Consider the following 17,822-nt stretch of genomic DNA (forward strand, 5'->3'; position numbering starts at 1 on the left):
ACAGCTGGCAATTTACAGACAATAACGCTGTAAGGAGTAATTGGCTGCTAGGTGGACCGCTGTCCCACAAATTGGACCCGCGTTTGATGGAGGACATGAACTAGCACAAATCCTGGAATATTGATCCATCGTTTTCACTTCTGGGGTTCAGTTTGTGAATCTCTGGATCACCACAGCTGAGGACCCAGCTCCCCCCTCTCCACTGGAACCGTTATAACCTCCTCATACTGGAAACATAAGGTAAGAATGCTTTGTACTTTAAAATTAAGAGAAATGCACTGAGGAATCACGATTTTGCTGTAAAACTTGTTTCCCATGTTAAGGATTTTTGCGGCATTTTATCAGAACAATTAAAAAAAGCAAGCTGCTTTCAACCTGGATGTTACAATACACAAATACAGTCTTATTTTGTACCTCTGTGAGGCAGCATTGTGCTTTAAAGTCGCCTAATACAAAATCAAACCACATTCATGATATCTGCAGTAGTGAAGCAGACACTTTCACTTTTAGGGTGCTGAATATTGGAGGTAAAAAATGTGAAGAATGCTGCAACAGGAAACAAAATGTGTTGCCAAAGCCAAATATTTACTTTGGAAAGTAATCACAGGAGGACTTGCTGCTTGGTGTGATGTAGGAAAAGTTAAGTTGTCAATTAGTAAGTTGTAGCTATATTCATGCGCGAATAATAAATTATTTACCACTGACATAAAGACTCAGCATAGAGCAAGATTTGGGGTGCAAAATATTTTCTGGGTTTTTCTGATATCTTAAAGAGCTATAAAGACTTAAAGGTCCAATGTATAGAGGATTTTGGAGGATATGTTGGCAGAAGTGGAATATAATATGCATAACTATGTTTTCTTTAGTGTATAATGACCTGAAAATAAGAATCATTGTGTCTGTGTTACCTGAGAGAGTGTCTTTTATATCCACATATGGAGCGGGTCCTCGTCTACAAAGTTTGCCATGTTGTTTTTACAGTAGCCCAGAATGGAAAAACCAAACGCTCAGTATGTTTACATGATGTTAGAAAAAGTCTGATTATTGTGTGACTTGCTCACAGACTGTGAGCAGCAGCCACCGCGCGGATGTAAATGAGACAAACTTTTGCTTGTTGAGGAAAGAGGGCTGTAGTCAGAAAATGCCACAGGGAGCGAACTTCCATCTGCTGACGGTTTATAACAGACTTGGCCAGCAGACATTACTACACGCTGATTGGCTGTTGCAACAGGCGACGTCACACTGCGACATCACTAAGGGTCATGGATTTTTTTTGATTTTTTTTTAAATATTTTTTGGGGCTTTTTATTGCCTTTATTAGATAGGAGAGATGTTGCATGAAAGGGAAAGAGAGAGAGGGGATGACATGCAGCAAAGGGCTGGGGCCAGACTCAAACCCGCGGCCGCTGCAGCGAGGACACAGCCTCTGCACATGGGGCGCCTGCTCTACCAAATGAGCCGCTGGGCGCCGCAGCGTCATGGATCTTTGTTCTTAACTGCGCTGTTTTACCACTAGATGCCACTAAATCCTACACACTAGACCTTTAATAGCTTTTCAGTGATTCACTGATGAAATGTGGGGCCGTTAAATGTTTCTGTTGATTTTCTGCTCCGCGTTATGGTTTTAAATTTGCATATTTACAGAACATGTGAACAAGAAGGCCAACAAACCATAATTGCAGTTTCTCAGAATTTCTAGGAAACGTCTGACCACAATGTGTCCCCATTTTAACCCTTTGAAACCTGGATCAACATCATTTTTCTTGTGCTGCTTTAAGACGTCTTTAACACATTAGTAGATCAGTAGATTTCAAAAATTCCTATTAAAATGTGGGGGAAATGTCTAGAAAACTATTTAAAGTTCTCATAATGAGATATTTTTAAAATATTTTACAGATATATTGTAGTATTTTTAAGCAGTTTTTATCAGGTCATTTCTTCTTTTTTTTTCCCCACATTTTTCACCAGGTAATTTTCTTGCTGATGCTTATGGATCATTTCTTCTTCAGTTGCTCATTGTCCTCTTCCCATGTTTTTAAAAGACATTAAGCAAATTTGCTCAGTTTTCAAAGGGTTAAGCAGCTTATTTTCCCCCGATTTTGTCTATATTTTGTTTATTTTAGGGTACTTTGGTTGTCTTGCAAGTCAAATACACACAAGAAATGATAACAATATTGATAACTTTTGAAGCAGTGACCAATCAAAACAGAAAAAAAACATTGGCCTAAGCCTTAGCTTAACGCACCCACCCTTTTACATTAATTGTTTTGCTCCCCTCTCTTTATATTTATATTCCTTTATCTGCTTGTGTAGCTGAAACCTAACTCTTGTCTCTCGTCTGTAATGCAGTTTCTTCCATCTTCTCTTTTTGATGTGCTTGATGCTCATGATGGCTAGTTTAGGTATAAAGTTCCTCTGAGGTCAACATCTTGAAACAAGGCAGGAAAACATTTTGCCCAGGGAGCTTTCACTTATTTCAGCCTAAGCACCGCATACAGACCTCTGGTAGTGATTAGCAGACAGACTCAGTGGTGTTTGTTTGTGTGTTTTGGTGGTAATGTGAGCATGCAGCGTCTCAGGATGAGATGAAGTGTTGTGCATGTTAAAGGAAAAAGCAGTCGTGCTGATCTGAGCAACTGTTGCTGCTGCTGGTTGATTTGAGTTTCTCACACGGCCTGATGCATGAGCACATGAGGGACGAGAGAGGAAAATCATCACATTGTTAATCAAGAAACAATCCTTTATGGCGCACACTCGTATCGCTCTGTGCACAAAATGTGCCTTTCAAAATCAAGCTTAAACAACCATATTTAATGTTATTTTCTATTTTCATTGATTTGATAAATTCCTTTTTATATTTTACATGCTGAGTGTATTATTTAATTTGATTGTCACAGCCTGGGATGTGTCATTGATTAGCAGCAACATTTATTTTTATAGATCATTATTTTTTGTGCAGTGTCAAATACTCACACTCAAACCACTCTGCACACAAAATGCACTTTTCAGAATCAGGTTGTAAAAATATTCTACATTAAGATGATTTTATATTTTCATTAAGGTAATTTCAACCAACATCAGTAACCTAATCATAAATATCAAATATTCACTAAAGATATGCCATATGCATGAACGCAGCCAAAATTATGGAAAAATGAAGAATGAAAAGAGGATAAATGCAGCAAACAGTCCTTAAGAGTTAATATTCCTGAACAGTTTGGGTAAGTGTGGTTTTTGCTCTTAGTGTCTAAATGCCCCTTTTCTTTACATGTATGTTCAACCCGGAGAGGTCAGAACCATTTCTGGGATGTTAAGTACCATCTTGTGCTACCAGAGGGAGGACTTTGGGCAGCCCAACTTCTCATCTAGCAGTCCCTGAAACGTCCCTCCTTTCTGCCCAAATACACTTCTTCCTCTACACTCTGGTCAGCCCTGGTGCCCCCTAAATAATACCCTGAATGTGCAGCATTTTAAAAATAGCTGCATTGAAAACCAAGAGGGTTCACACAGAGGAAAATATGCTCGGCAGCATATGGGAGTAAGGGTTGATGTAATGGTGCTCCAGCAGCTTGATTCAAACCATCTGTTCAGTGTTTACTTCACTCAGATTAACAGAGAACATTTCAAAAACGTGTCGCCTTCAGCGGCCACACCATCAGGCTGATCACAATGGTCACATGAACGTTTATATTCATGAAATAAAGGTAGATTTATTGGTCATTTAAACAAAATTTAAAAAACAAAAACTATTTTTTTTAATTCATTTTTATTTAAACTTTCACTTGGCTTTATAAAAAAGTTGCTTGGACCTTGCTGTATATGATCCTTAAAGTTTAAGTTTTGATTAAACATTTGCTAAAGACATTTGAATAAAGTTTTGTTTGATGTTTGTTACATTCCAAATTCTAAATATTGACAGAAAATTTTTCATTTTTATTGCATATAGGTTCCAAATATCGGTTATTGGTCTCATTAACGACTAAAAATCGGTATTGGCCCTGAAAAAACAATATCGGTTGACCCCTAACAATAACTACTCATATCTTGACACCACAGGTCACCTTTCCTGTACAAAATGGTCACCTTGCTCTTCTAAACCTTCCCGTGCAGCTCCAGTGGGGACTGGATGCTCACATAGACCTGCTATTGATAACGTGACAGCTCGTCTCTAGCTTTTAGCGAGCGGGGGGTTGATCCTCCGGAGACACAAATACAGTAGTGTGATGTGTTTGTACAGCAACCACAAACTTAAGGTGCCCTTTCCAAAACATGTCTGAGACTGACTGCGTCGTCTGAGTCTGATTTCACAGTGGACTGAAGGACACACGTGTTCACACTCTCAGCAGCTCGGGCTTTTAACCCTTTAAAACCTGGACTGACATCACTTTTCTTGTGCTGCTTGTATTTAAACCTTTGAATTGTGAGCATATTAATGCAATTTCTTTTGAGAAACACGAGGGAAAAGGTAATGAGAAAGGTAATGAGCAAGTTTCAGAAATTTCAAAAGATTTGTAGATTTAGAAAATCTTTTTTTTTTTTTAAATGGTTAGGGGAAAAAAGAAAAAGGCAGGGGATGAACAATTAATAATTAATCAGAACTGCATATTTCAAATATTGTAATATATAGAATAATGATTTTTAAAGCACCTTTTCCAGGTCATTTGCTTGTTTATTATCCTTTTTTTATTTTTTATTTTATTTTATTTTATTTATTTATTTTTTTACAAATTTTAATGTAATTTTCTCTACCTAATTTTTATAATATAAATACATTTTTAGGTAATTTTCTTGTACTTAAAATAATTTCTTACAATTAAACAGTTTCGTCTCATGATCAGCTACTGTCTGCCTTTAGGACAGACAGACAGGAGCCCCAAGATGCAGAGGATCCAGGTGATTTTATACAGGAGAAATCAGACTTTTTTGGCTTCACGTGCCACTGAACAACTTTCATAGGAATGAATGGGGCCTGGTCTCCAACACTATATCTGGTTCTCTTTATACATCCATGGAGAGGTTTTTTTATTAATAAAAAACCCAAAACATGTCCTTAAATTTCTCTTTACATTTTCTTTTTCTTTTCTTCACGTGCAGCTGAAATAATGGAGAAGTCAAGACACAGGCAAAAGTTAGCATTCAGCTTTCTGTTAGGATTGTGGTTACCTTGCTGTTTGGCCCAGACCACACCTTCGAACGCAGCCACTCGGACACCCACGCGGGCAGCCACGCCGTCACCCACACCGTCCCCGTCCCCCCAGACTGAGCGGCTAAAGGTCAGACTGGCGGGATATCCCCGAAAACACAACGAGGGCCGGATAGAGCTTTTCTACAAGGGGGAGTGGGGAACCATCTGTGATGACGACTTCTCAATAATTAACGCCCACGTTCTCTGTCGCCAACTGGGCTTCGTCGAAGCCACAGGATGGACGCACAGCGCCAAGTATGGCAAGGGACAAGGTAAGAGTGACCTCAGACACTTCCTGAGATCCAGTTCAGTTTGTGATTTAAGAAACCGTGTGCTCATGTGGGCAATAATGGCGTTCAAGAAGACAGATTCGGACAGGATATTCCAGTGACAGAATTTTTACAGTCACATTTTATCAGTCCAAACTTTGTCAGCTGTAGATGGCAGTCCTCACCTGTCCACCTATTCAAGAAGTAACATGAATATGTTTAAACATATTGGATTACATTTTATAGACATTCAGCAGATTGTTTTATTCAGTCGAGTTTCTGTCTTAAGTGTAACTGCAGAGAGCTCTTGGGTTCTTAGAGCACCAGTGTCACTTCCAGGCCCGGGCTGGTTACTTTCCGCAGGCCTGGGAGTGTGCTGGAGCCACACTGACAGTCTGCTGCCTGTCCAGGGAAAATCTGGCTGGACAACGTGCAGTGTGGCGGAGGTGAGAAGAGCATCGAACTCTGCAGGTCTCGCGGCTGGGGCAACAGTGACTGCACTCACGACGAGGACGCCGGAGTCGTGTGCAAAGACGAGAGGATTCCTGGCTTTGTGGACTCAAACGTTATTGAGGTAAGTTTCTAGATTACCTTTAAAGAGATTGTCTTTGCGGTAAAACAATGTTTATTAAGAAGCTGAGTTCATAAACTGGGCTGTTGTGTTTACGGCCCTGCTGCTCCACAGCTTGTAGCTGCCACACACACGGTGTTAATTAGCTCTGCTGCATACCATGTGTCTTTACCTTTACGAGCAGAAGCTGCCGCAGTTTATTTTCCTTAGCTGATGTAGTGTGTGAAGAGCTTTCTCAGTAAACGTGACATACTTTGCGTAACAAAGCGCAGCTTCAGCTCCTTTGATTGGTTGTTTGTGAGAAGCACAGGGTCGTGACCTCAGGGTCACCGGATCAGGTGTGAAATTCTGTTGTTGTGATGTTTCCCCCTCCTTCAGTAAGGCAGGTAGAAGTTTGTTTGCTTGTGAAAGTCTGTAACTTTCTTTACAGTTCACTATAACGCATTATTTCCTGATAGTGAACATTTCTCGTTCATATCAATCGTGATAGGAGGAAACATCAGAGAGGCACGTATGCTGTCACCACAGCTCAGCCAACCTCGCCTCCATTTTTTCCACATCATGTCGCCATGTTACTTTCAGGCGCTGTCACTTTGCAAAGGTGTAGTGAGAATAAAAGGCAATAATCTCAGAGAATCGACTCTGCTTCAACTCTGCAAATTCTGACGACGGACAACCAAAATTTCTGACATGTCCGAAATTCATTCAAGCTGTTCACAGTTGGCCAGAAACAGTTGATTGTTCCTCGTTTTCTACGTGTACTGCACAACAAACGACGCCTGATGTAGATGAAAGTCAGTATAACTCTAAAATAAATCATTCGGCTAAAAAAACTAGGTCAGAAATGGGCCCTCTGATCCGAAGTGTTTTACGCTCATCCTGATGATTTCTGTGTTTCATCAGTTAAAAAAAACATCTGAAACATATTACATTGTCAGTAAAAAATTTAGTACGATATCAGCCAGGACAATTTGTCTCATTATTGTTCAAGTTATGACATAAATGGGTTTTATTAAACTTTGGATGAGGTTAAGTGCAAACTTTATCACATTTTCAGTAAACTGGTACATTTTATGGCACCACATGTCCAAAATGTAAATGATCGACAGTAAACTATATTGAATTATCGCCCTACTCTTCCACCTCCAGTGTAATTATTCAGAGTTTGTTTTCATGTACTCTCAGGTGGGAATGTTGGCTGGATGAATGTGAAGCAGAGTGTTTGTCAAAAGATCAAGTGAACTCTGTAAACTCTTCCTGCACAAATAGAGATTAAACATGGAGGGAAGTTTTGAATCTTACTCTGAGAAAACACTTTCAGGTGGGACGCCAGCTTAGCCGTTCCAGCTGGACATTTTCTTTTCCATCTGTCCTCTTTGATATCCGTTTAATAACCGACTGGTCCGAGGTGAACAAGGTTAGACCGGGGACTCGCTTGGTTGGACGAGGTGTCTCTGTTACATAGAAGAACTTACAACCACAACTTCTCTCCCTCTTTCTTTCTGCCAGCTGCTGCAAGTCGGTCAAATGTGGCGCCCAGACTTCAATCTGTGACCACAAGCCAGTTTTTCTTTTCCAAATGAACCACAGCGGAAGTGACTCATTGCAAAGCTGGCAATCAGAAATAGTCACGTTTACCACTTATGAGCTGTTTAGACCGAAATTTGCTGCCTGTAATGGCTGTGACTCACAGTTTAGTCTGGTCCCCTCATTCAAGAGTTTTAAAGAGACGTGCATGTGTGAGCCTACGTCTGTATGTTTTGATGTGTCAGTAAGATCACTATTAGGAATACATGACAGACGTGATTTTCTGCAAGCTAAATCCTCCTAACTTCATTGAAGCTTTATTTAAAGACTTAACTGCAGGTGAGTGATGGAATTCAAGCTTTCCCCCGACTATATCTAAGGCTGGGCAATATGGCTTTGAAATAATATTGCAATATTTTAAGGCTATATTGCAACACACAATATACTGTATATTTATATATTTTTAAATGTGCTCTAAACTAATGTGTCCTGTTGAAATACAAAATTATTAATTGAACTGCAGTTGCAATAAAATTAAGTAGCCACTGTCATATAATAAAGTTGAATACACTGCTGTAACAATGACATTTAATAAAATACGGTCATAAGGAAGTAAGTAAATAAAGTACTTTTATGATGAAATTTTTAAAAAGTATTGTTATAATTGAATAGATCAAAACTGGTGCTTTTATTCTGAAGGACCTGGCTCGTCTCAGGCAGGAAGCATTGATGTCTTTGTTGTGGACTTGAAGCTTCTGGTCAACAGTTGGATGTTGAACAGATACGGCGGCGCCCTTAATCATGAGGATTCATTCATTGTGAGCAGTTAACAAACAAACAGCTCTCCAGTTCAAATATAACTAATATTTGCAGATCAACTGGTAATCCGTGGTTGCAAAATGTGACTAAATAGTTGTGATTAGAGCTCAAAAACACAAAGCCTCACACTACTGCCACTACCACTCATTACGTTAGACTGTTACCGCAGCGCCGTTAAACATGATGATTTATTTTCTGTAAGCTGCAAACAAACTAACAGCTCTCCAGTTCAGATATTAACTGTATTTGCAAATCGCAGTAATGCTCCAGGGTCGCAAAATGTGACTAAATAGTCACAGTATGGAGCTCTGCAAAAGCCCTGCTTTGTGTGTGTGTGTGTGTGTGTGTGTGTGTGTGTGTGTGTGTGTGTGTGTGTGTGTGTCTGTGTCTGTGTGTCTGTGTGTGTGTGTGTGTGTGGGGGAGGCAGACATAGAAGAGACTAAGAGAACCGAAATGCCACTGGCTTATAAAAGCGACGCGACACTTTGTACTCGATGTTTACAATAAAGTCAATTTATACATCATATATGGAACAAGCCGTGATTCCTCGAGTATATTCGTATATCGCCCATTCCTAACTATTTGACATATATAATCAATTAAGTCTCTATAAATGAACAGAAATCGATTATGAATTTGGAAGTAAATCTGTTTTAATTGAAAACAATCTGACCGTCAGTCCTTGTTTTCTCTGAACAGGCTCAACTCGCTGAGAACAAAGTAGAGGAGGTGCGACTCAGGTCGGTGGTCGCCGTGTCCAGGAAGAAGCTGCCCGTCACGGAGGGCGTGGTGGAGGTGAGATACAAAGACGGCTGGGCGCAGATCTGTGACGTGGGATGGACCATCAAAAACACGCGTGTGGTCTGCGGCATGCTGGGATTCCCACATGAGAGGAAAGTCAACAGGAACTTCTACAAGTGAGTGAACCGAAGCCATTAGATAAGAAAATTGATACCAATATCAATCTTTTTATCTAAATTTATGTAAGAAGAGAATAAGCAAATTTTCCAAAATGTCAGACTATTTCTTTAAAATTGATAAGAACGAGCAGCAAAGGGGCGGTCTCTAAACCCGACGATATTCAACAAATATTCCATTACAGGATCTCTCTGTGATTCCCAGCACCAACAGTGGAGATTTAGCAAAGCAGCTGTAACTTTCTCCTTCACTCAGGATGGATGTTTGCCGCAGCCTGTTTGACATTTTGGGTTTTATTGTGTGAAGCAAATTGGCAAAACTTTGACCAAACCACAAGCATGATCTGAGTCTTTGTTTGGTAAAAACTGGACATTATGGGCATTTCTGTTTACTGTGGAAATGAGAGAGACTCTGTGCAGACGTGCAGCTCTACAACAGAGAACATGAGCCTCTGATTGTTCTGTTTCTCATTTCTTCCTTCTGAGGATGTTTTTGTTTTTCTTTTGGATAGACAGTTGTTTGTGTCCTCGTCGGCTCACATAGTTTAGGTCTCTGTCTCTGTTCATTACTTGACAAAGGAAGCTGAAGAGTGATTATTAACTGCTCGCAGCGATGGAAAGCGAGAATCAGTGGGTGTCTTTGTTTTTACATCTGCAGGGCTGCAGGGTGATAGTTAATAAAAGTGACATATCTGCATTGAAATCTCAATATTTAGTTATGAAAAAAACCCCAGCAAGAGTTAAAACAATTTTTGACAGATAATAAACTTCAAATTTAGGATTTATAGTTTATTTTGTGTAATCAGGTGAAATTGTCATCTTGGTTCTAGCTGTTTTATATCAACTTAAATTGAGTATTTTGGGTCTGTTAAATCTAAACGTACAAAGAGAGTTTTGAAAGCATAATCTTGGGTTTCAGATCTTGTGATTGGCATTCTTCACTATTTTACTGACATTTTTAATTTCTTAGTTTATCATTTCATCGTTTGGTGTTTTAACATGTTAGGAAATAGTGAAACATTCTGCTTATGATTAAAAAGAGAAAAGTTGCAAATTGTCACAACTGATAAACTGGAAAAAGGACCTTTTATAGATGTTCAAATAATTATTATTTCCTACCAATTAATTGACTCTTTTTTCCAGCCTTGAATACAAATAATTTTTAGCTGTAGCCTCAAAACCGCATCTAAATTATGATGCAGTTGAGGTTGTTGACAGGGCAGATGCAAACCATAATACATTTATTGCTTTCTCAGTCTGATGGGATGAATTCAGAGTGTGTAGAAAAACATGAACAGAGGGGCAAAAATAACTAATTATATTAGACAGTTGGACAAAATCACAAGATTAATGGTTCAGTCACAACGCACATGGTTTGTTAACAAATTAATTGGACTCTAGAATGAACAGGCCCTGCTGTGTTTTCTGAGGACAGTGAACACTGTGGTGGACTCTCAGCCCTCCACTCTCTTTTCCCAGTTTGTTCTTCCCAGTATGACAGCACACATTCCTGGCGGCGCTCCAGCTGAAGCCGTTTTATTCCTCCGCTGCTGATGGTTCACAGTAGTCCGAGGGGAATTGTGTGTTTTCTCTCAGGCGTGTGTGAAGGCTGAGGCTCAGGGAAATGGTCCGGGGTCGGGGAGGGCGGTCACATGGTGCACAGACAACAACGACTGGAGGGAAGCCAACCTGCACCGAGCAGCAGTCACATTGTTCGGTGTTGCCTCTGTCCATTTTTGTGTTTTTGGTTTATTTTACTTGGAGTGCAAGAGGGGAAGATGAACAGTCAGCTTTTCACAACTGGAATCAGCTGTCATATTGATGTTTTACTTCTGTCCTTCAAATACAAACCCAGTATTATTCAGACCTCAAACGAATAATTTACATTTCAAAAGAAGAATGAAATGCTTCACACTTCCGCTTAGTCGATGTCACAATCCGTTTACATGTGGAGTTTAGTCGAGCTACAGTTATAGCTCAATCAGGCCATTTAATGTGACTACTGTCCTTGTCCCAGTATGCAAGCACTGGGGGACATTCGATTTATTGATGAAGTCTGTCCAACTCCTCCATGGCAGGTGGAGATCTGCCCTCTTTCAGCTAGTTGCAATAAATCTGTATTATTTATACAGTCTATGATACAGACCAAATCAAAGTCAAATCATATCAAGCTCATGATAACATCCCAGTAACCATGGCGATGGATGTTCAAAACATTAGCAGCTTTATTTCTATTGCGGCCACCGCACTAGCCATAGAAAGGCGAGCCCCTTACACGTGGGAGCGGCCACGTATGAGGGATTTCTGGGAGCTGATAGTCCATGATTTCACAGAGGAATTGTAGATTCAAAACCTCCAGATGATCAACTTTCTCAGAGTTATGTGATGCAATAACGGCTCTTGTAGCTCATAGTCATAGCATCATGTGACCTAGAAGAGACTAAAAAGGGTTTCCGTCGCAGTTTTGCAAAATATGTTTTCTTTTCAAATTACATGAAACACCACCCTATGCGAGCGTTAAAACTTTTTTGCAATAAATGGGAGTTTTTTCGAAATTGACAGGATTCCATGAGGTGTATTTTAAAATCATAATTGTAATTTGCACAGTATGAGGGTTAATGGGAACCCGACTAGAGCCAAGATCGATCGACTTGGGATCGACTACTGAATCAAGTGCGACAGCTAATGATAAAAATCGGTGCACCAGTGCAGCCGCTGTTTGTCTCAATATCAAATATTAAAAATGTTTTCATTGGCCAAACATATTTTGCAGGTAGCAGTAGGTCCAGTCAGTTTATCTTTAGATGCATGTTTAAAAAACCAGCTGCCTCCACTAGACATATTTTATATTCTTAATTTCAATTTGCGCAATTTGAAGGTCAATAGAACCCTACCCAGACACATACTGAGATTGTTCTCCAGTTACTGATCGGTAGATAGATACTGTATAGATCAATGAGGTGTTTTGGCGGCTGAATGAGACTCAAATGTTCACCATGGTGCTGAATTTTGAATAGTTGGAATAGCTCAGTAATTGTGATCATCTTTTGCAGACCTGAAGTCTGTAACACTGGAGACGTGTGGAATGTCAAAAATGTTATTCAGTGCTGAGCCTCCAGTACTATTACCTGAAAGAAATGTGCAGTCCAGAGACAGCGTTTCTGTGTGTTGTTTGTGTGTGTGTGTATGTGCAGCCTGCGTGTGTTTGCATGTAGTCTCTCTCCTGTATGTGATGGAATTTGGATGTCTCACTGTTGCAGACATCTGAAAAAGCGAGCGGCCGAGAAGGTCTCCAGGCCAAAGGTTAATGTTTCAGCCGGTGGAAGGTACACTGTCACCGGGAAAACCCACCGTCGTCCGTCTGTTTACTGTCGATCTGACAGTGGGTTTCCTGTTGGAGTAGATAGTTTCTGATATCATATTATTATGATGTGCAGCATGTGAATGGGTTGTAGATTTTTTTATTTTACCTGCCAAAACTCTGTTTGCCTTTTGTGTCTTTCCTTCACATTTCCACTGACTTTGCACAGATTGTACAGACATCTGATAAGAATAAGCAAACAAAAGTTATTCTTCTTTGCTCTCAACATTGTGTTAATTCGGTGTTTTATCATTTTGACCTTTTGAGGCCCTTTTTGATTGATCACATGTTACCAATCTGTGCTCCATCAGTGATGGGGGATTCATTTTTCAACGTATTAGTCCAGCTGGAAATCCTATTCCCCAACTATGGCATGCTTTTTTGGAGGAGGTCGGTAACTTTTCATTCTGGGTTCTTCAACGAATGACACAAGCCTGTTTCTGTTAGAATCTGCAAATAATCCACAGCGTTTGTTGTAGCCAGCTCAGCGTGTCAGATGGGTGGAGTTTGCCACGTTGGAAGATATTAAGTGTCCTGTGGCTGGAAAATTGCATCCAGTAGGTGCTCTGAGGAGATAAAAAACTAATTATATAAGTGAATAACCCCCCCAAAAAAAGGATATTTTCTTGTTTTATGAAGCGTACCAAATTATTACCAGTGCTTGGCTTTCTTTGTTTTCTTAATCAAAATACCAACAAAGGTCAAAACCAACAATGAGACCATCTGTCAATACTTTGTACCGCATCTGCTGCATCCATCCCGAAGCACATTTGTTCCCATACTGGACACACAGTAATTCCCTAAAACAGCTGTTTACTTTTAGCAAACTTCACTCAAAACCCTGAAGATGTTATTCACAGGAGGCCTGTACTGAAGTTGAAGAACCCACTAACACAGACTGTGTGTGGTTGATGATGTTATCGTGTAATGTCACACTCTGATCAACACATCTACCTCTGAAGTTTAAAAGCAATGCCATTTGTCGAACTAAATCAATGTGGGAACTTGAGGTTCACATTGGAACAATAGAAAAACAGTAACAGTAGGTTAGTTTGTACTAACAAACATGTTAATGCTTTACATGTCATGTACTGCTTGGCCAAAGGTATGTGGACACCCAAACAGTTCACTAACTTGTTTAACTTCCAGTTCATCCCAAAGGTGTTCAATGGGGTTTGAAAACGGGTCTCTGTGCAGACCAAAAATACTTAAAAAATCTCAGCAAATTGGCTTGATTTATTCTAAAAACAAAGAAAGAAGGCAACAAGCAACTTAACAAAAGATGGCCCAAAAATAAGCAAAAAAATAATAAAATGTTAAGGGAAAATTACCCCTAAAAAAGGAATGAAAATTAATAACTACAATAGAAAGTAGAGAAAAAAAACTGCGTCCACATACTTTTGGCCATGCAGTGTATGTACAGTGACTCTGTGCTGATGAAACTTAAAATAATGGATGAATGTCAAAAATGTTCTTTGTCACGTTTGTGTTTATTTACATGCATTTAAAAGGATGTGTCTCTCTCAACAAATCTGTGTCTTGCAATTTGAATTTAACACACATATTTAAATTCTGGTAAAAGTCTACTTGGAATTACATATTATGTGTTGACAACTGTATTTAACAACCATGTTGAAGGAGACACATCCTTTTGAACAGTATAATTAGAGTTTTTTTAACATAATTATGCATCGCCTAACTTTTCTTACTAAGGTTTGTCATTGTGTCACCTCATGTTTTGTCTCCTAACTGTGCAGTCTAACCCGTGTTTACCTTGCAGGCAGACATCCAAAGCTAAAGCTAACTCTAAGTCTAAACAGAGCAGCCCTGGCAAAAGGTAAACTGAGGAGAAACGGTTCAGTGGGTAAAAACTTTAAGCTGTCTGAAAAGACCCACACACATGCTGCTTCCACAAGCCCGATACTCAGAACAAAAGTTGTTTAAACAATTTGTGGAAGCGTGAATGTACAGTCTTTAAAAGACTTCATGTATGTGCAATTTATTACAAGGATTTTTGATAATAAACAAGCATTTTTTGTAGAAGAGTTTAAGTAATACTTAGTCATATTCAGTATGACAAAGTGTTACTGTTAATATTTTTACTGGACACAGACTTTCTGTTGGTACTCAGAATCAAACTCAAGCCCTTAACTTTTTTTATTTTTTATTGATTTTTTGAAACGTAGAACGTGACACCACGTGTCAGAATTGTGTTTAGAATTTCAGACGATATCTGTGATAGTTTGTGCGAGCCTGAATGACATTATTCTTGCTGTAGTATGATATTGTGAATGTGAATGTTGTAATGACTTGAAACAAATCCACAATATGTGTATAAACAGGTGGTTTATGTTTTCCTTTGTAGATCAGGAGAGTTAAGCAACTTCATTTTCAGTCATTTATTGACTTTTGTGGCTATTAATTGTCAGTATTTTTCACCTCATAAATTTTACTGTAAATATAACCAAGGCTTTAATTCAATGATTATTCAATGATGCAGTGTCAGGTCTGTACTTTTTAGTGTGAAAATGGACAAAAATGGACAAGAAATGGACAAAATAGAATATAAGAGGACAGAATGCAAACTAAATAGGCTCAACTTATGAGTTTGCTATTGATGGATACTATTTTCCCTTAATGAAATGCACAAAGAACATAACAGCTCACAGCTGGAGGAAATTAAAATAAACTGTGAGTGGTGGTTAAATAGCTCCAAAAACACTTAATTAAATCTCAGGGAAATATTTTCTGTCTTTGAGTTTAATTGGCCGATTCTTTTGATCGTTAATAGAAAATGTTTAAACATATTACTGTTTTTGTATACTAACTGTTAAAACACCATGCAATGAAAATTAGTACTCACTGTATGGAATGAGTATGGATTTCGGACAAAGCAAATGTTTCCGTCCTCACAGTTCTTGTCCCCATTTCTGCCCCCTCCAGGTTGTATTTGGAGCGTCAGAAGAACATTTTCCACATTCACTCTGTGGCGTGTACAGGCACCGAGGTCCACCTGGCAGCCTGCCCGCTGGAGTTCAGCAAACAAAACGCGACATCGACCTGCGCGGGTGGCATGCCGGCCGTCGTCAGCTGCATGCCGGGGCCACTGTTCATGCAAAACAGCGGCATGAAAAAGAAACTTAAGACTTCGGTAAAGTACTCAACAGGCCTTTTCAAAAAGTACAAAGACAGCTGACACATTTATGTTTCAGATCTTCTGTACAGGTTGTTAAGTTCAATTTTAATTTTATTTATGAAGTCCATTATCACTAATCAGAATTAGCCTCAGAGGGCTTTACAGCATTCAACATCCCTGTCCATAGACCCTCACATCAACTAAGGAAAAGTTTTTTTGAAAAAAAACAGCCTACGACATCTATTGCACGTCTGTCCATCCTGGAAAAGGGATCCCTCCTCAGTTGCTCTTCCTGAGGTTTCTACCTTTTTTCCCTCGTTATAGGGTTTTTTTAGGGGAGTTTTTCCTTAATTGATGTGAGGGTCTAAGGACAGAGGGATGTCGTATCCTGCAAAGCCCTCTGAGGCAAATTGTCCATCCATCCATCCATTTTCTTCCGCTTATTCGGGGTCGGGTCGCGGGGGCAGCAGCCTAAGCAGGGAAGCCCAGACTTCCCTCTCCCCGGCCACTTCGTCCAGCTCTTCCTGGGGGATCCCAAAGTGTTCCCAGGCCAGGCTAGGAGACATAGTCTCTCCAGCGTGTCCCGGGTCTTCCCCGGGGCCTCCTACCGGTGGGACGTGCCCTGAACACCTCACCAGGGAGGCGTCCTGGAGGCATCCTGATTAGATGCCTGAGCCACCTCATCTGGCTCTTCTCAACGCGGAGGAGCAGCGGCTTAGAGCAAATTGTGATTTGTGATAATGGGCTTTATAAATAAAATTAGTACTAGTTGGTGTCGAGTAGCACCACAGCATCAGTGCAACCACGATCCAAGCTGAGCCACAATCAGGATCACAGCATCAGTGCAACCATAACACAGGCGCAGCCAAAGGCAGGATCACAGCATCAGCAAAACTATGACCACGATCCAGGCACAGCCTTGATTCAAGAAAACTACACGACAAGGGAACACAAATGCTCCGAGAAGAAGCCGAGTTAGGGATGTGCAGTAATAGGACATGTAATGTTTGCAGATAAGATAGTTTTATTATACAGTATTTTTTATTTCCCTGCTTGTTGTCCAGAGCAATGTGAGGCTGAAGGGAGGAGCCAAGCTGGGCGAAGGTCGGGTGGAAGTGCTGAAAGACAACGAGTGGGGGACGGTGTGTGATGATCGCTGGAACCTGCAGTCGGCCAGCGTCATCTGCAGGGAGCTCGGCTTCGGCAGCGCCAAGGAGGCTCTCACTGGAGCTCGCATGGGACAAGGTGAGATCGAAAACATAGTCATACAGTGATTAAAATGTATCTCATTTGTGCCAGGACGAACAAAAACTAAAAAGTCAGAATAATACATTAAAATAAAAATAAAACAACAAGAGATGACAAAAAGCATGTAATTAAAGACATCTTCATGAATCAAGGTCAACCAATTATCTAAGGAGTCTGTACCAAGGTTTTTTTTAATTCTGTGGTTGAAGGCAGAGAAAATTAAATAAAATGTCCTGACTGACCTCTCAAAGAAAATCTGATCTTTGGCTCCACCCACAGGGGTTTAACTCAACCAGTTATTTCTGCATCCTTTGAAAAATTAAGTAAAGTCGATGAGAGCCAATGACATGTTACACGCCTCAATAAAAATAAAAAGGACAAACAAAAAATGTATCATATGTTAATAATAAATATTAAAAATTGTAATATTTGTAGCCATGTTTACTTGCATGATAATAATGTTAATCTTCTTGTTGCAAAATCCTTATTTCATGTGATTTCTGTTTATGAGGATACCCCAGTCGACTCTGTGCTTTGTATTAAATCCCTGTTAACTTGTCACCTGAAGCTGGAGGCGTTTCTGTCTTCACACATCAGTCATCAGCTGTGCGTCTGCAGCCTGTCTTATCTCTCGGGTCATCTGTGATAATCTGCCCTCAACAAGGAGGACACATTCCTGCACGGGTTCCTCATATGGAGCTTTATTTTAATAAGTAAAGGAATTCTGTGCATGAAGAAAGAAAAGAAACAAAGTCGTGAAAGAAAGACGCCCAACACAGTAAACAAGTA

The 17,822-nt window shown here is 39.9% G+C and overlaps 1 protein-coding gene across 1 annotated transcript in view; it reads left to right on the forward strand.

Annotated features, from left to right (window-relative positions):
- The window catches only part of loxl3b (lysyl oxidase-like 3b), a 30,348-nt gene continuing 12,526 nt past the window's right edge, over nt 1-17,822 (forward strand). The window contains exons 1-6 of the mRNA XM_042500286.1: nt 1-240; nt 5,095-5,457; nt 5,865-6,028; nt 9,071-9,288; nt 15,593-15,800; nt 16,850-17,030. Of these exons, the coding sequence (XP_042356220.1) occupies nt 5,103-5,457; nt 5,865-6,028; nt 9,071-9,288; nt 15,593-15,800; nt 16,850-17,030 (1,126 nt within the window). The 5' untranslated portion in view covers nt 1-240; nt 5,095-5,102. The remainder of the gene's footprint in view (nt 241-5,094; nt 5,458-5,864; nt 6,029-9,070; nt 9,289-15,592; nt 15,801-16,849; nt 17,031-17,822) is intronic.

Source organism: Plectropomus leopardus, chromosome 14, assembly GCF_008729295.1.
Source record: "Plectropomus leopardus isolate mb chromosome 14, YSFRI_Pleo_2.0, whole genome shotgun sequence".
NCBI classification, from domain to species: Eukaryota; Metazoa; Chordata; class Actinopteri; order Perciformes; family Serranidae; genus Plectropomus; species Plectropomus leopardus.